Here is a 25,591-nt window from a genome sequence, read left to right on the forward strand (position 1 = left end):
AGAGGCAATGGAGGGTTTACAAAGACCACAAGGAACAGTAGTGGGGTTTGAACCCTAGTTGCCCTCATTCTACTGCTTAAAACAGGCTACCTCTAATCACTGATCCATTTAATAATAACACCTGTTACCAATACACCCCATCTAGGCCAGTGTCTCACAAACTTTACAAGCCGCGGCTCAAGGGCAACCGGAAGTGTGTGGACGTCACTTGCATGCATTACATCATCACGTTGACATCTGTGCATATACAGAGGCCCTGAGCCACCCGTGTGTGTGTGGGGGGTCCTGAAAGAGGTGGAGAGGCTCTGGCAGCGACCGAATGCCTACAGGATGTACCTCTCGCCACGAGAGGCACATCCTGTAGGCAGGCAGCCGGCGCCTCTCCTGCTCCCCTGCGTCTTGTGGAGGACAGCATGTTTTTCAGAAACACTGCGCCGGCTTATTGAGCCATTTGCTACGCTGTAAAAAAAGATATTTGTGCATTTCTTAGGAAGATATTAGATATCACATCACTCTACCACTAGACTCCTGAGGCAGGCCCGGTTGGGCCGAAAGACGATCATGTCAAGTCACGATATATTAAGAAAAGATATCAAGCACCAGAGTCTTCCTTTGCTGTTTGTTTTCTACTTTCCAAGTTTTGGGAAGTCACCATCTCCTGTTTTCTTGAAGCTTCTCTTGCCATTTCTAGTCAAAGTATGCTTTTGCTTTCAGTGGCCTTTGCTTGAGAACTACCTTTTTCGCCATCACTAGCCTAAGCTCTAAACAAAATGTTAAGATAATAAACCAATGTCTGGGAACAGAATGTCAAGTGTCATCAAAGAACATTCAGGACAACTGTCTGAGACTTTTATTGAACAGCTGTAAAAAGTATCACTTTCTCTCAATGCTCAACAGCTGCTCCTCCCAAAAAGAATTTTGCACCCGCCACAGCCTGGACGTATCACAGTTTACATAAAGATTTAGAAATGCTCTTATTTAACATAGTCTAGTACGATGAGCATCTCTCCAGAGCTCACCAAGCATCAAATTAACATAAAATATTTTTTTTGCAAAAAAAAAAAAAAAATATTCCCCCCTTCCCCGAACTATAAAGAAATAAAAAGCACCTTTAAAAAAAAAAAATCAATTTTACATTCCCCATCACCTTCCGTCAACAAAACCTCTTTGTTGTTGGCTTGTCGGTAGCAAAGGAGAGCCTGATTACGGAGTAACATGTAAAGTTTCTGGATGCCAAATAAAAAAAAAAAAAAAAAAGATGTCCATCCAAATCAGACGGGCTGTTCAAATATCCATTTCAAACTGAGCATCATCACCTATCGGAAAGGAGGAAACGTTAAGAATTAAAAATTAAGTCACAACATTGCCCGATGTCCTAACCAATTTTAACAAGAATCAACCACACCTTAACAAAGCGCAAGGTGTCAATTTTCAAGTTAGGATCCCACATTGGCTTCTCTGGAAGTTTTTTGTTGATTTTTTTTTTTTTTTTTTTAGTTAAATCATCTTTATTGACAGTTATGGCTCGGGTCTTAAATTTATGCTCAGGACCAGAGAAATGGGCACATGAGATGTCACACAGAATGGAACAAATGTACACAAGTAGAAACCAGGGGCACAAGGGAAAATTATTCTATGCCTGCACAAAGCGGAGCTCCGTATTAGAAGAAAGATGCAGAAGACGACCTTGCAGGCTCTGTGAAGAACATAATGAAAGCGGTCAGCACAGTGGACTAAAGCAGCCATAGGAAGCAAACAGACCATTAAGTAGCAGTTTAAAATGAATTAAAAAAGAAAAAAAAACTGGGAGTCGCCTTTGTAGTCCCAATTGTTGCAACTTAAGAAGAATAAAGCAGAATTAAAAGATGGAGTCCCCAACACTACTTCTGTTCTGAATGAATAAAGATTTCCATAAGCTACGTCCGAGTCTGAACCCCATTTGGGCTTCATCTTATGACCTTTGTGTCTAGAACATTCCTTCCTCTGAAAAACGTTCATCACTTGTGGATTATTTGTACCTATGAAATACACACATGCGCTCTGGTTGCTTTATAAGCCAGCCCCCCCCCCCTTAAATTAATTCTGTGCATTTAGAGGGAATTTGAAGTTCCCAGTTCAATTATTTCAGAACAATGTTATCTCAATACGGAATTTGCATATTTATTCTTCCAGACAACACAAAAAAGTGTTTTATATCCCCTCCCTTGCCCTTCATCCAAACTACCTCTACCAGGCATAGAAAAACACCCTCCCCCCATTCACTTACCCCCCAATCAAAGAAGTAAAACGGGAAAAACTATACGACGGCCTACTAGCCACTCAAGCAGCAAAAATAGATAACCAAATCTCCAACCTATTGAGAACAACCCCAGATTACAAGATGTTCAGAAAGGAAATAAAAACTATACTCTTCAAGAAATCCCTGAATAAAGCTTAATACCACGAATACCTCCTTCTTACCATCCCCTCCCTAACCCCTGATCCTACTTAACCCTCTCTTGGAAACGATCTCTGATCTAACTTTGTAACCCTTCTTCCATAACTTTTTGTAATCCGCTTTGAACCGAAAGGTAATGGCGGAATAGAAATCTGTAATGTAATGTAATCTTAGGCCAACACAGTGGGAGAATTTTCTTTTTGCTTCCACCAGCCAGTCTCATTTCTGATTAATCAGAACGTGCGATTCACAGAGAGGACAGGTAGATGAGTTTAACATGGCATACAGGTTACACCCCCCTTGAGCAGGGTCCGTATTTGCAAAGTAGGTATATAACACTCAGTTTTGGAGCTGATAAATTACTAAAAAAAAAAAGTAAAAACAGACTGCTCACATACTTAACTTTCAAGTCTTCTAGACTGTAAATCTAAATATAGAAAAGTAATATCTGCTAGCTTTCTGTACTTTTGCACATTCTGAAATGCATGCAGGGTAGAACTACAATCTTTGGAATGTCTGTCACCCAAGGAGACTTGCTAAGTATTGCACATATAACTCTATCCAGCTGCAAAGCATAAACAGACCATCACACTATGATCACATGCTCAAGCCATGGCCTATTTTGAGAAATTCTTTGAACACACACAGCCTCAACCAGCAGCCATGAGTGGGGTTCCAGTTGTCACCATGATAAAGTGTTCCCTCTCATGTTGTGTATGCTATTTGTGCAAGTACAAGTCTGAGCCCCTCACCGCTTAGAACGCGTCTAAACAAGACTTATGCACTGGGAACAGCACCACTGCTTTCCAAACGTGTTGTAGGTTAACTGAACATCCATCCAAAAAGAAAAATATAGATACCCAATACCAATAGAATGAGACATTTTGTTATGGCCATTTCACTGCGGCTGTAATGAAACAGCTGCGATGAATCATCCCATTACAGGGATTCAAGCGGCACAGAGACACCCCCTCCCCGGTACCTGCAACAAGCAACTGAAAGCTCCAGTGGCAGCTTCTCTCCCTAGGGCCCGGGCTCCCGACAAGCAGCTGATGGACACGATGCAGCTGCTCCAGCAGCACTTCTCCACCACCACTTCCCGGCTTCGCCCTGTTGCACCGGGGCAGACTCTCGTGCAGGTCACTGGTCTTGCTTGGCGGCTTAATTATAGGGAAGTTATATGTGTGTGTAGGGGGAGGGGAGGGAGGGGAGCACCATGGTATAATTTGGGCTTGGGGGAGAATATTGCCTCCCAAATGCTGAAATCTGATTTATCACAGCCAATTCATCGCACTGAAATGGTCACAATGAATTGTCCTAGACCCCAATACCAATGTGATATATATAAGTTATGCAGCCAGTTAAAAGGAGAAAATACAAGATATTTTTAGATGGTTGGTTGTCTCATTCTCAAGTCTCCTACACATATAGGCCAATTATGCCTTAATTTTTTTTTTTTTGTTTTGTAGCTCAGCTTCATTAAATCCAGGTACAAGATCAGGCTTATGCTTCTGCCACACCTAAATTTGGGAGAGGCAAACTCCACATGCTTATACAGTCCTATGATTGTATTTTAGCTTGCCCTTGTTCCTTGGCCCGTCCCCCAACATCTCTGCCAAGTTAAGGCTCTCTTAATTTTTCTTTATTTCTTGCCTTTTATTCAATAATGTAAATTTCTTTGCCTCTATATGTGAAAGGTGATATAGCAAGCCAAATGAACTAAAGATGGATCATTACCATTCCAAGCAGGCAAATGGAATAAATGTCTAACCACCTTCATTTCAAATGCACCCTCCTACCAAACATTCAGGAAATCAATTAAAACCTATCTCTTTGATAAATTTCTCTGACTCCTTTCCTGCCTTGTTGTCTCTTTGAAATGCTTCCGGATAAATCTCGACTACTCTTGGCTTGCTAATGTAATATGAAAGTATTTTTCTGTAACATCGCTGTCTGTGTACAGTCTCTTCCCCTGTAAACCGCTTTGAACTGCTTGTGGTATTGCGGTATATAAAAACAAAGTTATTATTAAAGCACCAGCACAGAAACACAACGTATAACTGAATAAAGTTGTAGGGTTGTTGTTTATACCTTTGTTATTGTACACAAAATGGATGTACCAGTTAATTTGTTTGGATGTGTGGTTAAAAATAATTTTTAAAAAACCCCATGGTATGAAAACCCCAAGGCCCATCCTCATTCTTTCCTTTCTTGCAGCTGAGCTTGTCCCAGAACCTTCTTGAAGACTTTTTTCCAGCTACATCGCCTCCATTGACAGTCCATGCCACGCATCTTCCATCCCCAGGAAGAACTATTTCTTTAGATTCGTCCCAGGTGCTCCTCCTTTTCGCACCATCACAACTCCTCTTCCTAAAGCTTCCTTTCTGCTGGATGAAGCCTGCCCCCTGGTCCTTTGACAATAGTTGAACATTTTATCTCTCTCTCTCTTCTTTTCACTCCAAGGGTACACATATTTAAATTAAGCATACTTATAGTCATGGTCGACTCATGCTATGGACCACGTGGCCCTGGTCCGGGGCACCAAAATTCCGGTCTGGTCTACCTTTCAGGACACAATGGGGTCCTTTTACTAAGGTGGGCTAAATATCTGTGTGTGCTAAATATTAACACATCCATTATAGCGCGCCTTAGTAAAAGGACCCATTTGTGCAGCTCTCCCTTCCCCAACTCAGGTTAATATAATGCCTTTGCCATCTTATGGCTCTTATAAGAGCATTCTCAAAGTTTTGATTAGAACTTTTGAGCAGGTGACAGGCAAAATGCAGAGCTGCTATTGACTGAATTTATAATTGTAAATTATCAGCAATTTAATTCTTAGCCCTCTCTACTGCTTCGTATTCCAAAGAGATTCCAAGATTCTGATTATGGACAGTACACTCAGCCTTTTATCCCCCTTCACCAACCCTATTAGAAACTGAATGTACACTGTACTTCAAAGCAGCAAGACCTCATACAGAGTATCCTCATATACCCTCAAAAATAGTGTTACATCATCTTCACGCTACTGCTTTCCTAGATTGGAGAGCCCTGGAACTGGTCTGTGCTTTTATTTTTGAAAAGTTTTTAATTTCATGGTCGGTTACGGAGACCCGAGGTCAGCCAACTCGTCTCTCTTATTCTGTTCTACTGCATACTTGACATTTGAAGATGCTCTCCTATTTGTCGTTCGGTCAACGGAAAAACTCAGTATGGCACAAATCAGATCGGCTAAATTTCTTTTAGAACCAGTAAAACAAATAAAAAAGTGATAACATTGGCTTAAAAGGATAGAGAAATCGTAAATTTGAGACAGGTCTACAGCAATTAATTCTGTTTGAGTCCCCAGTTCCTTCCCTAAAATCTGCTGGTAATACCGTCTTTCAAAATCTCATTATGTTTTCACTTTTTCTCCCTACAGCAAAATTTAAACATAAAAAGGTAAAGGATCACAGATTTGATATAACCACCTTTCTGGGTTATAACCAAAATGGTTTACATTTTATTTTAAAAAAAATTTTTATTCCACTTCAAGCCTAAGGGCCTCTTCTATCAAACTGCGCTAGCAATTTGTAGCACGGTGAGCTGTGCTGAATGACTTGCGCTGCTCCCGACACTCAGAGTTCATATGAGCGTCGGGAGCAGCGCGGGCCATTCAGTGTGGCTCTCTGCGCTAAAAACTGCTATGCACTCTTTTTTCAAGTTGGGTTTGTCTAGAGGGGGAAATTTGCTGCTGCACAAAGCCTCCTTATTGGCTAGAAAATATATCCTTGTGTTGTGGCGCCAAGCTGAGGTGCCCACTGTTACTATGTGGAGAAACGAACTGTTTACTTTATTAAAATTTGAATATTTGGATGTCCGCAGGGATGACCCCGGTCAATGGCATAAATTTAGGAGACTATGGGCCCTTGTCTGGGAGGATCAGTCCCATAGAGGTAGGAGATCTCTTTTGAACTTTTGACGCTGGAGTGCGGGGGTGGTGGGCCTCTTAGTTCTCCGTGAAGGATTCACATGGATGTCCTTGCATAGTCTGCTGTTGTATTCTGTATTGTTGTCGAGTTTGGTGTGGAAATATTTGACAAAAAATTTCAGTTTAAAACATACACACACACAAAACTGCTAGCTCAATTTGATAGAAGAGGCCCTAAGTGGATTACATATAAAACACAAGATGAAACAGGGGAAACAAAACCACGGACTCAAAAGTACAAAACCAGAATGGAATTGTCCCAATCAGAATGGTGAGCACCAAAAAAGTGTCCTTCAACTCATCTGAAACATATAAATACCTTTTTTCATCCAAAATCTCGTATATACATCCAATGACTCAACGATCCGACATGCACATGTTTCGGCGCAACCGGCCTGCGTCAGGAGTCTTTGAATTGGCTGCATGTAGAGGGTATGTGCATCTTTACATTTCATATAGTTTTCTAATATATCCGTTGAAGCCTCATAAGTCTCCTAAGGCAGGCTGGTTGGTCCGAAACATGTGCATGTCGGGTCGTTGAATCATTGGATGTATATACGAGATTTTGGATGAATAAAGGCATTTATAGGTTTCAGATGAGTTGAAGGACACTTTTTTGGTGCTCAACATTCTGATTGGGACAATTCCACTCTGGTTTTGTACTTTACATATAAAACAAACATATCTAGGAATACATCAGTTTAACAAAATTTAACAAAACATGACAAGACTTTTAGCTGCACTTATGTTACTCAACAATGCATAAAATTCATCCTGCCCAATTAAAACTGTTAACTGCCAAGACCTCAATGTACCATCTCCCTGAAACACTGCAAAAGTAAACAAACAACAACAAAAAAAAAGCCTTAACAAATGAATGGGTCTTTAGCAATTTCTTTAAAACCATCTTATTATTAAACAGCCTCAAAATCCCTGGCAGGGCATTCCACATCTACGGACCAGCTATTGAAATCCTAAAACGTACCCCATTTGCTGGTTCCATGGCTAATTTCATTGCTGTATAATTTTGGGCTTCTTCTATTTAAACTGTGCTAGCAGTTTGTAGCACGGGGAGCCGAGGTGAATGGCCCGCGCTGCTCCCGACGCTCATAGAGTTCCTATAAGCGTCGGGAGCAGCACAGGTCATTCAGCGCGGTTCTCTGCACTAAAAACTGCTAGCGCAGTTTAATAGAACTGGGGGTTTATGTTTAAATCATTTTTAATTGAGCAAAGAAAACCAAGCACAGCCAACACGAGAACCAGCAAGACAAAAAAAAAAAAAGAGCAGCAAGACGCTGTACAATTTTATAACCAGGTATAGATTTTTGATTTTTGATGTTAAGCGTCCTATTCCAAGAGGACTAAAAGGCTTTCTTCAAAGAACAATCTTATCAGGTTTGAAAGTCATACTTTACTCTTTGGATTGGACCTTTAAGACCAACATATAGTCATTGGCGTTCTAGAATGTTACACAGTTTAACAATGGAAAGTCTGCAATTATCAGAATGGGACACTAGACGGGGAAGACAATTTTTTATTATTTGGCAACCTTATTTAAATACATTAACACCACACACTCGCAGTCGCATATTATTTAATATGTAATTACAGTTCTAAAATGGGGAAAAAAGGGGAGGGAATTGGGTATGTTTGCTTTTAGTGATAATGTTTATTATATATTAACTCTGTAACATAGTAACATAGTAGATGACGGCAGATAAAGACCCGAATGGTCCATCCAGTCTGCCCAACCTGATTCAATTTAAATTTTTTAATTTTCTTCTTATCTATTTCTGGGCAAGAATCCAAAGCTTTAATTTTCTTCTTATCTAGTTCTGGGCAAGAATCCAAAGCTTTACCCGATACTGTGCTTGGGTTCCAACTGCCGAAATCTCTGTTAAGACTTACTCCAGCCCATCTACACCCTCCCAGCCATTGAAGCCCTCTCTAGCCCATCCTCCACCAAACAGCCATATACAGACACAGACCGTCAAATCTGCCCAGTACTGGCCTTAGTTCAATATTGAATATTATTTTCTGATTCTAAATCCTCTGTGTTCATCCCACACTTCTTTGAACTCAGTACTCTATTGTCCCCTGAGGAAGATGACAGTATCGCCGAAACTTGGATCCTTGTCGGGACTTTGATAACTGCAGCATTCAATGGACTCATTATTGAACTTTGAAATGTATTGTCAATAAAGCATTTGTCACCGCAGGTTGTTATCTGGCATCTCCGGTGCCTCTTTTTTGTTCACTGTGCTCTGCTTTGAGGCTTGCACCTTCCTCCCTTTTTCCTACAAATATTAATAAAAAGTAACAATGCTTCAGGCCTTGTTCTCTGCCGGGTCCTGCCTACTTCCTGTTTTCATGAAGACAGGACCCGACAGAGAGGAAGGCCTGAAGCAGGCAACAGCAGTGAATTGTGAATGCTGCTGCTGCCCGATGAAGTTCAGGACATCGGGGAAGGAGCAGGGAGAAATCGGCTGCTGGCTTGGGTTGAGGGTAGGGAAAGAATCGTGGAAGTGAGAAATTGGCACAATGGCTTTGTGGGGGCTAGGGAGGGAGAGAGAAAGAAAGGAAAAAATAAAGAGGGGGGGCCAGGGGGAGAGAGAAAGAAAGGCAGAAATAAAGAGGGGTCAGGGGGAGAGAGAAAGAAAGGCAGAAAGAAAGAGGGGGGGACCAAGGGGAGAGAGAAAGAAAAGCAGAAATAAAGAGGGGGTCAAGGGAGAGAGAAAGAAAGGCAGAAAGAAAGAGGAGGGCCAGGGGGAGAGAGAAATAAAGAGGGAGGCCAGGGGGAGAGAGAAAGAAAGGCAGAAATAAAGAGGGGGGCCAGGGGGAGAGAGAAAGAAAGGCAAAAATAAAGAGGGGAGTCAGGGGGAGAGAGAAAGAAAGAGGGGGGGCAGGAGAAGAAAGAAGAAGGACCAGAAACTCATGAAATCACCAGACAAAAAGGTAGGAAAAATGATTTTATTTTCAACTTGGTGATCAAAATGTGTCCGTTTTGAGAATTTATATCTGCTGTCTATATTTTGCACTATGGCCCCCTTTTACTAAAACGCAATAGCGGTTTTTAGCGCAGGGAGCATATGAGTGTCGCGAGCAGCGTGGGGCATTCAGCGCAGCTCCCTGCGCTAAAAACCGCTATCGCAGTTTAGTAAAAAGGGAGGGGGAATATTTGTCTATTTTTGTATAGTTGTTACTGAGGTGACATTGCATAAAGTCATCTGCCTTGACCTCTTTGAAAACCCGCGGAATATAAATGATAATTAACATTTTCTCTGCGTACAGCGCGCTTTGTGTTTTTAAAATTTTATTGTTGGTAGATCATTTTGACTTGGCCACAAAGGTAAGGGGGAGGGAGGGAGGGGAGCTGGTGAAAGACATCTGGCAATCCTTGCAGGCTTGACTGTGCAGGGAATTATTTTTGTAAAATCATGTTTTGTTATGTGACTGGCATTACCTAGACTTTAATTTCTATGAATGAATAGAATGAAAATGATATAAAATTACTTGATTGCGGAGACCACGTGCTCTGGCTCACACAAGGAAGGAGGGGGTGAAAGGGAAAAAGTTTCTCTTCCTTGGAAATAGATTCTGAAGTGACCTCATCAAAGAAGACCAGCACCAAATGTACAAGAAATCCCTTAAACAATGTCAAAAGAGCCCAAAATAGAAAACTGCTACTGCCTTGAGACTCCATTATTGAAGGAATCAACTTGAAATCACAGAAGAGACAGGAAAAGGTTAAATGCCTCATGGAATCCTCAGGTACAAAACACAAACCAAATTGTGAATGAAATCAGAGCAGACAGTAAGAATTATAAAATTGATGTCATTATCCATCTGGAAAAAAAGGCGTACTAGAAATAATGCCTCAGCAATACAATTTTCAGAAGTTCTATTTGCTCATGGTAAGGGAGAAGAGAGACTGCTAGTGATGGTGGAGGGACTGATAGAAGATATGAAAGAAGGGTGGTAGAAAGGAACAGATGGTAAAGGAGGGAGGGAAGGGTGGTGGTGGAAAGGAATAGAACAGACATTGAAAGAGGGTAGAGAGGAACAGACCCTGAAAGGAAATGTGAAAGGCAGAGTGGGGAGAAGACGCTGGAAGGGAAGAAGACAGATGCCAGACTATGGGGGAGCGGAGGGAAGAAGATGGGTGCTAGACGGGGATGGTGATGGGGCGGTGAATGGGATGGCAGTGGCGGTGATGGGGCGGTGAAAGGGATGGCGGTGACGGTGACAGGGCGGTGCAGAGGATGGTGGGCCGGGGATGATGCAGTGTCGGGGACAGATTTTTTCACCGTGTCATTCTCTAGTTGGGATTGAAGGGGTGGTGTCTCACCCGCTCATTAAAGCCTGACCCCCCCTGGCTTCCTGGCCCTTGTGAAGGCCGGTAAGGGAAGACGATTGGTCTGTTTGGATGCCAATTATAATGGGAGGGGCCAATGGTTGGGAGAGGGGGCGGGAGTGCTCAAGGCCGGCAGAAGCAGGGAAGATCTTCTAGTGGCACCTGCCAGATGGGGGAGGGTAAGTTTAAGTTGTTCGGGCGAGGGGTGTCGGTTCGAGCGGGGGGGGGCCTTAGCGAGCGGGGGGGAGCGATGCCGGTTATCGGGGAGGGGGTGGGTGCTCGCAAATCGAGTCAACACTCGGTTTGCGAGACACATTTTGCAAGAATGTTTTGCTCATCTTGCAAAACACTCGCACACCGGGTTACTCGCAAACCAAGGTTTGACTATATACATATTTCACCAAAACAATGAAATACAATAAATCATAGTCCAAATCAATGATGCACAAATGATCTACAAAAAAGAAGTAAACAAACATTAGGAAATTAAATAGAACCAGGAAACAATACTGGAACCATTACATCTTTACCTTGTGTTAATTCAAATTTCCATTTCATCCTTCGAGGGAATCTTCTTTATCTATACATAATCTTTCTAGCCGACAAGGATCGAAATACACAATGAGCAGAATCAATAGTTGGCAAACATTTACAGGGGAACATGGAAGAACATACCATACCTCCTAATGCAATCACTCCGTCTTTCAATTTAAGAAATTCTTTTCGATGCAGCTGAGTGGAAACATCCAGATTGGATATCTACAAAACTGAACATCCTTCTTCTTGTTTGTTTTTCTGTTCAGTTGGTAGAGTTATCAAGAGGGTTGCCCTAGTTGAAATATCCTCCCGAGAGGTTTCCAAGAATGTATAAAGTTTCCAAGAATTCTAAAGTAACCTCTTGCACGACACCAGCCAGAGGTACTGAAACATAACATTCACAAACTTCAACTTTATCATTGTAATACCTCCTTATATCATCTACGTAATAATTCACAGGTGCCAGGAGGCAACATATAGGAAAATTCAAAATACCATAATGCTCTAGCACAAGATTTATTTTCAAGAAATTCCAATTGTCTATGGATAAACTATCCTTAATAAAAACAGATGTTGCTGATTATTAAACCATAACAGATGAAATCTAGGATAGCGTATGATCCACAGACACCATCTTAGAATCTATATCAAGACATCTGTCTACTGTTTTCTGAGAAAAGGAACAAAGATGAGGAATAGTTGATTTTATACACTCTTCTATCTTGACTACAATATTCCAAATATCTTTCAATGTAATATCTTGAGGGTGTTGACCACCTTAGTTAAGTCGGAGCAGTTCACAGCTGACGGAATAGAGTTTTGTGAGCTCATTGATGAGGGTATCTGTGGATTAGTAGATATCCCACCTATGGAAATCATGCCAACTTGGGAAGATGTCAGTCTAGCACAGAGTAGACTGAGTAGAATGAGACTCCAGAAACAGACAGTTCATCTATAGCTGAGGGTGTTACCTTAGGGACCATATGTTTATCCATTGGTCCTCCCAATAGGTGTACTAGTACCTTTGAACTTCCCTTTATGCTTCACCGTCATGAAACAAAGTGCCTTGAGGTAACTAAAGAAACAATTACAGATTAGAGAATGACATGGGGGGAAAAAATCTGTATTGTGTGAACCTAATAAGTCATAAAAAAAGAGCAGGATAAGATACCACCTTCCAATTATTCAAAATTCTTTTGCATTTGCTCAAGAGAAAACTTTGACAATGAAAAGAAGTTCTAGAATTATGGAATCACAATCTGGGATTCCAAGAAGAGAGGCTCATTCAGGAACATTAGTTCACAAAAAGGTAGAACATAAGAACTTAAGAGTTGCCTCCGCTGAGGCAGACCATAGGTCCATCTTGCCCAGCGGTCCGCACCCGCGGCGGCTCATCAGGCCTATTGCCTGAAACAGTGGTCTCTGACTAATTTTATAACTTAACTCTACCTCTATTCTTATCTGTACCCTTCTATCCCTTTGTCCTCCAAGTACTTATCCAAAGCTTCTTTGAATCGCTGTAGCGTGTTCCTGCTTACTACATCCTCCTGCAGCGCATTCCATGTAACCACCACCCTCTGTGTGAAGAAGAACTTCCTGGCGTTTAATCTAAACCTCTCCCCTTTCAATTTCTCCGAGTGCCCCCTTGTACTTGTGGTTCCCCTTAATTTGAAAAGTCTGTCCCTGCCCAGAACTCTTCTGGGGGTGGTAGAAAAACGGTGATAAAATTCAGAAAAAGGTGGGAGTTTGGATTTTACTTTTTTATTAGTTTGGGGTTGGGGGGGAGCGTTTTGCTTTGTATAGACTTGTTGTATTAGTGGGGCAGGCGCAGCTGTCGTTGATGTATTTGCCACTGTATTGATATTTTTGCCAGATAATAAAATAGATTTGGATCTAAAATTCAAAAAAGTATGGGATAAAATGCGGAGTATTCCCGATGGCAAAAGGATAAAAATGAAGCACTGAGAAACTTGTACAGAACAGCAGGTACAACCTTACAAGGAAGGTGGTACTCTGAAAGGTTGGGCGAGGGATAGAGAACTAGATTCCATTTGGAACTTTGTGTGCACATCTACCAAAAGTAAGAATTTACTGCTGGGCAGACTGGATGGGTTGTTTTGGGGTTTTTTTTTCCTAATCTGTTGTCTTACAATAATACTGTACTTCTTTACACACCCAATTTCAGGCTTGCTCTCAGTCTTTATCTACAAGTTAACCGTCAGGGTCTGGTAAACAAAACGGCTGCCCTTGGATCCTGGAAAGCGTGTGTGTTCTCAGATTAGCAGCTGATCCAGTTAAAATTCCAGATCAAATTATCCACATGTGCAACAACCTAAGCACACCCTTGTCGTGGGCTGCTATTTGTAGCCAGCAGTTTTGAAGACAGTAATATTGCTTGTGCAGTATTAAAAAATTAAAGGTGCATCCAAAAGATTCTTAGAATTCAAAATACAGTGGTACCTCGGTTTACGAGTGCACCGGTTTGCGAGTGTTTTGCAAGACGAGCAAAACAATCGCAAAATCGGCGCCTCGGAAACCGAGCGCGCTTTGATTTGCGAGCGCCCCCCCCCCCCCCCTGCGAATTGGCACCCTCCCCCTCCCGCGATCCGGCACCCCCCCCCCGGCCACCATCGGGCACCCCCCCCCCCCCGCCGCGACCTGAGGTTCCCCCAACCCACCTCTTCTTACTTTTCTGTAGCCTCCGCAGCGGCACCGGCATCAGCATGTCCTGTGCGTGCCGGTGCCTACAGATCTGCTTCCTGTGCTGGGCCTGAGAGTTCATGCTCCTGGAACGGATTATGCTCATAATCCAAGGTACCACTGTATTAACGCTCTGCTAGTTAAGAAACTGTTGGGACCTCATTCGTACTGCATGCAATCAAAATGACAGTTAAATCAAAGACTAAAAAGTGGAGAACAGACCTCACTCACTATGTTCGGCTTCCAGACCTCTAAGGGTCCACTGGAGCTCGTATTATCATCGCCACGTCACCAAAAACAGTCAGCATGGATTCAAAACGTAATAATTTATCTACTTTGAATTCTTCAATATCCAGTCCACAACAGTAAAACTTATTAATTTTGATGGCTACTAACAGAATAGCTGCATTCAATATCGAATAACCTCATATGGGAATGGGTTCCCCCCCCAAAAAAAACCCCCAACTAACTTAACTTTTTAAAGCCATTAAGCTTCTTAACTGGAACATGTCTCCTCATTGGATTCCCCTAAAAGATTTGCTAGACTTGATAAGCAAAGTCTACCTACTACAAAGCTTTGCAGCAGGGGACTCGGTGATTTCGGCAGAGAGGCAAACGGGGTGCCGAGCACTGTGTGTGGAAAGAATAAGGAGAAGTGACCAGAAGCATCTGGTTAGCAGAGAGATAAAAGTCTTTTCACCTGAGCTTTGTTTCTCCAACTCCTCTTGCTCTTTGAGATCCTCTAGTTTGGATACCGAGGGGTGGTGAACTAAAGTAACTCCTGGGATCTCAGGAAGATAACAGGGAGGAGTTCTGGCGATGGGGGAATTTCTGAATTCCAAGAGGAACTTGCGGTCATAGATTATTCTTGTACCTGCAAATAAGCAAAGGGCAATATTAATTCAGACTCGCACAATCCACTTCGATATCATATCGACTTCTGTTTCTAAGGAAAAGCTGAACTGGAGACAATCTGAATTAAAAAAGAAAATTTATAAGACCAACAAACACTGCAGTCCCGTTTCACTTGAAATGCACAAAAGGCTCAACATCTGCTCTCTTAACTCTTCCGGAGAGGCCATCTTTACAAACTGAATGTTGTAATGAATTTCTTTATTCAGGACAGGGAAAATATCAGCGAAGAAATGAGCGGCCTTACAACAAAAACACAACACAAAAACCTGCAAAACATTCACAGATCCACTTGGAAAAAAGCAACATGCATATAATCACACAGCTTCTTTCACATACCGTATATACTTGAATATAAGCTGAGATTTTGGGGCCCAAAAATGGTGGTCTCGGCTTATATTCGAGCCATCACCTACCCGCCCACCCCCAGTCCTATTGCAGGCCTCCACAGGGCATGCTGCAAGACCCATCTCCCATCCCAGATGAATCAAAAAAATAAAACCCTGCCTGCCTTCCCTCCTGACCTCGCGGTGGGCGGGACAGGAGGAATCTCTTCTGCCTCCTGTGCCTGCCAAAATTTGACATCTACACCTCCCTCCCACTTCCCCCACGTACCTCTTGGGTCCCATGTGGCCAGCCGGTATTCGGAGCAGGAGCGATCTTCCTGCCCTCCTGCTCTGTTCGAGGCCGCTGGCTATTTCCACCTCCCCTGCGTTCCTTTCGGGTCCCTGGTAGCAAGCTGGTACACGCAGCAGAACTCACAGAAACCAATCAGCGAGCAGCCTCGAACGGAGTGGGACAGAAGGAAGATCGCTCCTGCTCCGTGTACCGGCTGGCTACCAGAGGCATATGGTGATGTTGCCAAGCTGACACGTGCAATTTATAGAATGGTGCACTAGCCATTGACTCAGTCAAAGCGACTTTGTATGTGTGTATTCTATCTTGCCCTCCGATGCCAGAAGGGTGTAAGTTCACCTATGCCATGTCCAATCATTATGTATACCGGACTTCTACATACCCCCTTCAGGATCCCCAGTACGTCAGAGGCAGAAAGCAGAGAAACCAAGCAAAACATGTTTTTTCCATTTTCTCATAGATCGGTCAGAGTGGACTTATGCTGCCCTGCGATGGCAGAAGGAAACAATGACTTGGGTGCAGAACCGATGCCAAGCATGCCCCATTGTGGCAGCAAGTTATAGAATTACTAGTCTTATAGCCCGTTACATTAATGGGTGCTAGAATATGTGTGTGTGTGTCTGTCTTTTTTATTTTTTTCTCTCTCCTTAGCCGCTTTCTGTATTTCAGTCTGTCTTTTTTTTCCTTGGCTGTCCACTACCACCCCTTGCCTGCTCCCCCTGTCCATTCTCCCTTCCTTTTACCTCCCGTGTCCTCCACCACCCCATCACTGCTCATCTTTTCAGCAAATTGTAGCTCTATCTTTCCCCCCTTTCTCTCCCCCCTTCTACACATAAGTTCATGTAATCCTTTTTCTTCTTCTCTACCCACTATTTTAAGTTCTTGTAAACCGTGTCGAGCTCCATTCTCATGGAGATGATGCGGTATATAAACTTAAGGTTTAGATTAGATTAGATTATCCAGCAGAAGCCCTTCTCTCTTTGTTTTACCTCCCCCTGTCCATCATCTGTCCAGAAGTAGGCCTGTCTTCATTTTTCTGCCCCCCTCCCTGTTCATCAGCACCTCTTCCCCTGTCCATCAACCCCTTTTCTGCCCCTCCATTTCCATGTGTTGCAGCATTTCCCTCCCACCCCACTTCCCTGTGCAGTATTTTCCTCCCCCCCATACCTTCCTCCTGAACTCCATGCCCTACTTATGTTGACATCCGCCTCGGGGGTGAGGGGGGGGTGAGGAAGAGAGAGAGCGAACTTCGGGCGGCCAGCAGCCGCCGCGGCCGACATTCGACTCGGGCCGCCGCGGTCGACATCCGCCTTGGGGAGGGGAGAGGAAGAGAGAGAGAGAGCTTCGGGCGGCCAGCAGCCGCCACGGCCAACATCCGCCTCGGCCTGCCGCAGCCGACATCCACCTCGGCGGGGGGGGGGGGGGGGGGAAGAAGACCGTAAGCCGCGCATGCGCACTTCCTAGCTACAGCTCACGGAAAACGGACGCAAGCATAGGAACTGCGCATGCGCGGCTTACCGTTTTATTATATTAGAAGATTCCCTACATCTTACGGAAATGTGAGCAACAGGAGAGCAGGGAATACTAGATAAGAGGCAGCAGTCTGGTCTCTGTCCTGACTGTGAGGCCACAGCAAAACAAAGCTTATTACACCACACTAGCAGAGCCAAATCTGCTGTCACAAGACCATGTTCCACTCCAGCTCCCTCTCTGGAACTTCCAAAAAGCAAGAACACGTGAGCCACTGATTCTTCGCAGAGCACAAAAAGGGAAGTGTAACGGACCTTACATATTGCATAATACCTGTGTCAGTTTGCACACACACTCAAAGGAAGATTTGTTTACTTTGGTGGCACTCAGCAAAATCACATGAGCAGCAAAAATCAAGAAGGCACTTTCATTAAGTTTCAAAATTTAATAGGCTGGATTGCAAACCACCAAGAAATATCCATGCCCTTATAAATGGGAGACTGAGAGGGTGAATGCAGAAAGCTATGTACCATATTTTCACGCATATAACGCGCGCGTTATACACGATTTTAACAAACCGTGCGCGTTATACGTGTGAGCGCGTTTTACAACTTTTTTTTTTCAATCCGATCCAGCATCCCCCCTGCGAACCGGCATCCTCCCCCCCCGCTCGCGTCACACCCCCCCCCCGCAATCCTACATCCCCCCCCAGCACCGCAAAACATCTCTTACCCGATTGGGCAACGGCACCAGCACCAATGCACAGGATGTGCCAGTGCCCGAAGATCCTCCCTCGTTGGGAAGGAGGAGGATCTCTCTCGCACCGCACCGCCCAGCCCAGCCCAACCCAACGAGGGAGGATCTTCGGGCACTGGCACTGGCACATCCTGTGCATTGGTGCTGGTGCCGGTGCCCAATCGGGTAAGAGATGTTTTGCGGTGCTGGGGGGGGGGGATGTAGGATTGCGGGGGAGGGGGGGTGACGCGAGCAGGGGGGGAGGATGCCGGTTCGCAGGGGGAATGCTGGATTCGAATGAAAAAAAAAATGCTCTCTCGGGTAAGCGAGCGGGGGGGAGGATGCCGGTTTGGAGTTGGCGAGAGGAGGTTTTAGCATGCACGGTATACGCGTTTGCGCGCTATATTAAATTTTTTTTACATAAATGTGTTCCCCACGCGCTATACCCGTGTGCGTGGTATATGGGTGAAAATACAGTACTAGGGCTTTGTGTTAATTATGAGCAGGGTTTCCTAATGCATGCGTAAAATTAATTGCTCCCAATATGGTAAATAAATCAAATGCAAATGAGCTATGTGTAAAAAATTTTAAAAAAGCCATAACCCACACTAATGTGAGAAAACACGTAGGTCTACGCTAGCAACAGTTATATTTTGGCATATATCAGCACCTACAATTCCATGCAATACTCTTTTGCATGCAATTAAAGTCTTGCAAAATTCCATGCACAGAATAGCACTCTAGTACATGTGCATATGTATGTACATTCAATGGCGACAGTCTAGCATTTCTTTGTTCCAGTTCCCTTGTCTTCTCTTCAAGGAAGTTCCAGGTCTTGTAGGTTCACAGTAAATAGAAGACATAACGGCCCTGATTCTATAAACAGCATCTAACTCCCAGGTGCCCTTTGATGCCGTTGTCAATCATCCGCTAGGTGCAATCTAAAGAATCAATTTACAATCCAGCCCAGGCTCTGTAAGACTTGGATCACTTGAGTCATTGCCTGTTCTCCTTCAGAGAATGACAGAGCTCTGATCAATCAGTTGTCCAGGTATAGATGCACTTGCAATGCTGCCCTTTGGAGATGCACTGCTACCACTACCACCACCACCTTGGTGAACGTGCAGGGTGCTGTTGCCAGACCAACAGGGAGCGTAGAGGACTGATAATGGCACTCCAGCACCTGGAATCTCAGGAACCTCCTGAGCTCCTGAAACATGAGAATGTGTGAATTGTATCTAGGAGGGAGGAGCTTGGCTAAGATGGATGCCTGATGGAGCTTTACAGAACGCCATCATTCTGTTTAATTTTTTTCTAATGATCAAGAGGAAATCTAAAACCTGGGTTTTTCCATCTGAACCCAAGGGGAGGAGCCCGAGGCGTCTGAACCAATGATGCACTGGGGTGGGGCCTAAGGCCAACATTGCACAGGAGCTGGCCGGAGGAGTAGGGGGGGAACCCTGCTCCCGACGTAAAGGTGCCAAGGGGGGGGGGGGGGAACAGGCCGTGGGCAACGGTGGGGGGGTCCCAATGGCAGGTGGGAGTGGGCATCCCTCCTGCCATATCTAAGTTCGGGGAGGGGGGGTTTGGGCCGATGGCAGGAAGGAGCGAACATCCCTCCTGCAGGTGGGTGGGGGCAGCGTTGGGCTCTGGAAGGGATTTTCTACCAGCAGACAATCCCTCCCAGTGGTTCCAAAGGGGACGCTAAGCCGGATGTTCCCACCTCTCCTTCACGTGCTGTATGGCACAAAGGTGCTCTTCAAGCGACCATCCAGTGCAACTCTGGCATGAATTAGGGGTGAAAAGAGCTTAAGGCAAAAAGAAGTGAATTGAAGGTTCTGGAGAACTTTGGAAAAAAAACAAAAAACCCTCCAACCCAAATCCCTGGAATGCATTTCCTGTTGCATTTCAAAACACACTTTAGACTAAGTAAACAGTGGAAAATGCATAAGCTCCCTACACAGTTCGAGATCTGGGAAAATTGCTGTAGAACTAATACAAACTCATTTTAGAAAAAGGACTATACAAACAATTTCTTGGTTTAGGGGTTTTTTTTTTTCAAAGTGAAATTTCCATCAGTTATGCAAACAAGTCATAACCCTTTATGAACGCAAAGAAAATCTTAAAGGGAAATCTAGCCCACATTACTTACAGAAAGATATACTGAACTGGTACATGAAATTATAGTGTGGTTGAGTCCATACACAAAACGGCACGTGCAAAATTCAGAGAACTGTGTTTTTAGCTTTCACAACTTGGCTCCAAATCTGTACCACCAACCTGGACTTTTTGTCCTAGTGTACAACAGCAGAAGTCCAGAAGCCATCATTAAAGTGGACTTTGGGAAATCCACTGCATAAAATGTGTTTTACTCCTTTGAGTCTTGAAAGGTGCTTGTGACCTCGGTTGACCACTATTGGAAACTGGATCCCGGGCTTGATGGACCTTTGATCGGTCCCAGTATGGCAGCATTTGTGTTCTTATAAATGACCTTACACAGCTTGGTTTACATTTCACCTTATGCACCAGTGTATCTTTTTTCAGCTCTGTGGCTTTATGACATTTTCTAGGTGATTTATGCAAGCCACCACAGCATCAACTGGATACTTGCCCTATTTCCTAGAATTCCAGCTCCATGCAGCAACAGAATGTTCCACTAAGTCTCTTGCTTTCAACAGCTGCTTACGCCGAATGAGATGGTTTTATACTGTTACCATTTGAATATGCCTTGCACCTAAGCGCAGCCTACAAATGCACACACGTCAAACCACCGTTACCCCTCTAAGATGTGTGCATGTGGCTGTGCGGGACCGGGCAGAAGGAGCAACGGAAGCCCCTTGAAAGCCAACATGATACAGTCGCTCATAGACAGCTAAACATATGGGTTCCAGCACAGAACTAATACCGGGTAATGCAGAAAGCTGAAATGTTAGTTTCAAGCGCACAGAGCCTAGAGAATGATACGGGGACTCATTTTTTCTCCATCCTCTCGTGTTTTCTCGCTGTCCCCGTCCCATTCCTGTAAGTTCTGCCTTAACTGCATAAGCCTCAAACACTTAGGATTTTAAAGTGTTTGCACCTTGTGCAGATGAGGATGGAGCTTAGGCATTGGTGGAATGAAGCATTATGACATCACAATCTGAGCTCTGGAATGTTGCTTCTTATGATTGTAAAGTGTTTGAAGCTTGCGCAGATGAGGACGGAGCTTAGGCATTGGTGGAATGAGGCATTATGACATCACAATCTGAGCTCTAGAATGTTGCTACTTAGGATTTGAAAGTGTTTGAGGCTTGTGCAGATGAGGACGGAGCTTAGGCATTGGTGGAATGAAGCATTATGACATCACAATCTGAGCTCTAGAATGTTGCTGCTTATGATTTTATAGTATTTGAGGCTTGTGCAGATGAGGATGGAGCTTGCAGGAAAGGGGCAGGGACAGGAAAAGAACTTGCTGGGACGGGATGTGAAAATGAGTTCTCACGGAGATGGGGAAAAATTTGTCCCCGTGTCATTCTCTACTTGGGAGAGCAGTATAGAAAATGGAAGAAATAGTGTGAAAAGTTTCAGCCTCTCGTAACCAGAGCTGGTATTGTGACATCATAATGGCTCATTCTACCAATGCCTAAGAGCCAACCTCATCAGTGATGTCACAATGACTTGATTGTCCTATTCTTGGCTCACTTATAGTACATTTTGATTTCTAGAGTGCTACAGTGTAGAGAATGACACGGGGGTCATATTTGTCTCCGTCCCGTCTTCATGAATTTTGTCGCTGTCCCTGTGCAGATGAGGACAGAGTTTGCAGGAAGGAGGCAGGGCCAAGAAAAGAACTCGCCGGGAAAATCGAGTTCCTGTGGGGATGGGGAAAAATTTGTCCCCATGTCGTTCTCTAACAGAACCTGCATGCTAATCAAGGGGAGCTTGCCAGACAGATGTGCACAAAGATTCTTCAGGGAGGGTGGCTAACCGTGCCCATATCTGAACAAATGGAAGTGCCAGCATACATCTGTGCCACCCACTTGCTCAGCATAAATATCAAAATTTTCTTGTGAGGCCATTTCCTTCTGTGCTTTGGAGAGGAATACTTTTAAAGCCTCGCTGCCATACATTTTAGTTCCTACATAAAAGGCATGTGCTAATCCCCCCACACTCAACACCAAAACACACGCATACACCCCATGATACTTGCATACTTTGTCTCGCAGGCTTCACAGTTAGTGGCAGCATCACAAGCAAGTTCAAAAGTTTTTTTTGTGGTGGGGTGGGTGGAATCCATAGTTCAAATATGCTTGCTTTTTGAAACAAGAGGGTGGAGAGAGGCAGGTGGAAGCAGGACAGGCTTCCGATACTCAGGTTAAAGGTGGCAGATACAAGAGGCTTGAAAAGGATTAGAGAGGTAAAGTGAGGAGTTGGTGGGGAATATAAATATTACGGAACTTAGATTAATAATCACAATTAAAAATTTTAATCACATAAAGCTTACCATTCCATGGTCTTCTATTGGATCACATTATCCCCTTTTCTTTCACATGCCTTGCTTTCATTATCTATAATTTTTTTAGGGCTGCACATCAATATTAATCACATAAAGCATCACCCCCTCCACATTTCCTTCTATACTTGTACAGTGGAAAACAGACAGCAGAAGTAAATTCTCAGAACTGACATTTTAATTACTCATAAATCATTTTTTTACCTTTGTTGCCTAGTATTTTAAATAAGGAACAAAATGGATTAGAAAAATAAAAATCACCAAGCAACAGAAGGTAAGAAAGACGATTTCTGTTCATTTTAGTAATTAAAAATGTCAGTTCTGAGAATTTACTTCTGCTGTCGACAGAGAGCATAAAAATGGGAAGGAAAAAGAGGATCCAATGGAAGACAAAGGAATGGTAAGAGAAAAATGAAGTCTAGGGGCTCCTTTTACAAAGGTACATTAGCGTTTTTAGCGCACGCACCGGATTAGCACGTGCTAGCCGAAAAACTACAGCCTGCTCAAGAGGCGGTAGCGGCTAGCGCGCACAGCATTTTAACGCATGCTATTCCGCGCGTTAAGGCCCTAACACACCTTTGTAAAAGGAGCTATGACTCGAGAAAAGACGGCAACAAAACCAAGAACTGAAGATGACAAGAACAAGGAAGGAGAATGAAGGTGGAGTCTATTAGCGGCAGTGGTCTCCCACACACATGTGCAAGCAACACTGGTGTATCTATAACAATGAACTTCTATGTTGCTCTCTTCCCCTAACAAGAAAGAATATTGCTTCTGAAGCACAGTTAGTCACTGAGAGATGGGTGGGTGGGGGGGGGGGTCATCATGTATTTCTGAGAGGTAGCACAGTAAAAGCTATTTGCTCCAGGAAGGGTGCATTATACACTTCACCAGGTGTACTAATGGCGCTTTTCTGCTGCGCACACTGACCACACAGCATCCTAATCTCACTTGTCCCCGAATCCACATTTGACACGCATGATAAAAAAAAATACAAGGGCTGCCACCCAACTCGTTATCCTGTGAAGATGGCCCTATCACAGTCTTGGGGGGGATTAAAAAGAGATAGGCGCTTAAATTAGGAAGATATTTTCCATTAAACAAAACCGAGGCGCCTGAACATATGCCTACTCAACTAAAATCCTTCCTTCCACCTAACCCAGACCGTTTTTTCCCCCACACTAATGGAAACTCCCCCCCCCCCAATCGCAAAATTTAAAAAAAAAAAATTCTAGATTTAGAAATGAATTTTGCAGGATGTAAGTGCCTTTCTGAAAATGCTCTCCAAGAACTTTAAACATAGGATGCAAAGAACTTGCCTAAGACCAGACATAAACCACCAGGTGATGATATATTAGAGAAGGAAAAATACAAGCAGAAAACAACAGACAGTAATGTGTATAAGCTTCCAGAGGATAAAAACATCCGGGCCCGAGTGCCTTGAGGCAACGTGCAAGAAATCACGAGAAATAAACTGAAGATAGGGGAGGAGTAAAAGAGCAAAAACAAAGGCAAGGATTAAGAAGGGGGAAAGACAAATACAGTATATTCAGTGGAGAAGCCTAGTGGCGAGAGCACTGGGCTGACAGCCAGGGGAAGCCCAGTTCCAAATCTCATTGCTGCTCTTTGTGATTCGGGACAAATCACTTAACCCCCATATCGCTTCGGGTACGAGACTAAGGGCTCCTTTTACAAAGGTGCGCCAGCAGTTTTAGCGCACTAAAATGCCATGCGCGCTAGCCGCTACTGCCTCCTTTTAAGCGTGTGGTAATTTTTTGGCTAGCGCACGCTAATCCAGTGCGTGTGCTAAAAACGCTAGCGCACCTTTGTAAAAGGAGCCCTAAGAAGCCCTCCGGCCATAGAAGCCAACTTTTCAAAATGACTGGAGATACTAAACTTAAAACGCATGGCCCCTCACTAGACATATTGAAAGAGTATGTTCGTTAGAGGTGCTCAAGCCCCCACAGAGCTGGTGCCTCCAGGAACAGGGATGCAACTTGCCACAATCTGCTGCTGCAAAGGGTGCGAGTTCCAACCCAAATAAGTTGGCACACACATGAGGAAAACGCCTCCAAGCTGTACATGTCACTCTTTGCCCCTTGCAAGTTGCACAGGAATGTTTGCAAACTTTAAAACCCGGAATATCACAGACAGGCAGTGGATCCGCACCAGCACCTGAAATGGCTTGCAACCCTGGATTATCCTAAGCGGTTTTAAGACAGCTTCGAACAAAGTTCCTGGAGGAAAAGCGCTTAGTCTGCTATTGACAAGAAAACCTAAGGAATGCTCCCTTATGAAAAAGCATACAGCAATGCTTCTCACTATATCAAGCCCCAAATATGACCTCGCCCACCAACCCACTCATTGCATATATCTTCATAATACTCAATGTGGAAAATATCGTCTTCAAATTGCACAGCAAAACATTTGGGGACAAAACACTTAATCTGCTTTAAGGTCCCGACGTGGGGGCCACATTGCGATCCTGCTCCAGAAATCACAACAGAAACTCAGGGTCCAAAATTTTTTCACGGGATTAGGACTCTAGCATTTCAAATGCTGAAACTTCCAACTTGCTTGCGACCTGGACCCTAAAGGAGATAAGCATTTTGTCCAATTTTGGGGGGATGTGCAATTTGAAGGTATTTTGTACACTGAGTATTACGAAGAATATTCGGGGCTTTCAAGTTTTATTAGGATTTTATATACCGCCTATCAAGGTTATCTAAGTATCAGGTACTCAAGCATTTTCCCTACCTGTCCCGGTGGGCTCACACGTACCTGGGGCTATGGAGGATTAAGTGACATGCCCAGGGTCACAAGGAGCAGGGCAGGGTTTGAACCCACAACCCGTGTACTAAGGCTGTATAGCTTCAACCACTGCACCACACACTCCTTTCACCTCCAGGTCTGAGCATATATACTTTTGCTATTCCACATTATACAAGTACTTGATAGAGTGTAAATCTGTATTTTTTTCATAAATTTAGCTTCTGAGAATTTTTCTCCCTATATTTGTGCGACTATTTTCTGCACTTGAGACAAATTTGGAGGGGGGTGTTGCTACTAATTTGGGGGTTTTGCCAGGTCCTAGGGACCACTGGCCTGAAGCAATAAGGCGACGTCCAAGCCCGGGGGGGGGGGGGGGTCACCTACCTCCGGGGGTGGTGGAAAAGAGAGTCCCGCCGGGCGTGCTGCTGTAGCAATCGGGCAGCTGCGACAAATCTTTCAGGAAGAAGACTTTGGTGGGGATGGGGCGGCTCTCGCTCTGCTGGCACTTGGTGGTCGCCATTTTCTCCGCAGCCCGTCGCTTGCCTTTGCTCTAAAGTTTCTTGCCCCCTCCCCCTCCCC

General features: G+C 44.1%; 1 protein-coding gene across 1 annotated transcript; it reads right to left on the reverse strand.

Moving 5' to 3' along the window:
- Nucleotides 1–835: 835 nt before the first annotated feature.
- On the reverse strand, nt 836–25,591 carry LOC117351798 (eukaryotic translation initiation factor 4E-binding protein 3-like). Its single transcript, XM_033927616.1, has 3 exons — nt 25,397–25,591; nt 14,696–14,869; nt 836–1,316 (listed from the first exon to the last, which is right to left on the reverse strand). Exons 1-3 carry the CDS (start codon nt 25,530–25,532, stop codon nt 1,285–1,287), a joined length of 342 nt encoding a protein of 113 aa, XP_033783507.1. The 5' UTR covers nt 25,533–25,591; the 3' UTR covers nt 836–1,284.

The sequence above is a fragment of the Geotrypetes seraphini genome, chromosome 18, assembly GCF_902459505.1.
Source record: "Geotrypetes seraphini chromosome 18, aGeoSer1.1, whole genome shotgun sequence".
Taxonomy (NCBI): Eukaryota; Metazoa; Chordata; class Amphibia; order Gymnophiona; family Dermophiidae; genus Geotrypetes; species Geotrypetes seraphini.

Excerpts from the sequence above, each read along its gene's own strand:
- LOC117351798 (XM_033927616.1), bottom strand. The coding sequence starts at position 25,532 with ATGGCGACCACCAAGTGCCAGCAGAGCGAGAGCCGCCCCATCCCCACC. Across the intron at positions 14,870-25,396 it reads CTTTTCCACCACCCCCGGAG|GTACAAGAATAATCTATGAC; the intron begins GTAGGTGACCCC and ends GCTTATTTGCAG. Across the intron at positions 1,317-14,695 it reads GTTGGAGAAACAAAGCTCAG|GTGATGATGCTCAGTTTGAA; the intron begins GTGAAAAGACTT and ends CCTTTCCGATAG.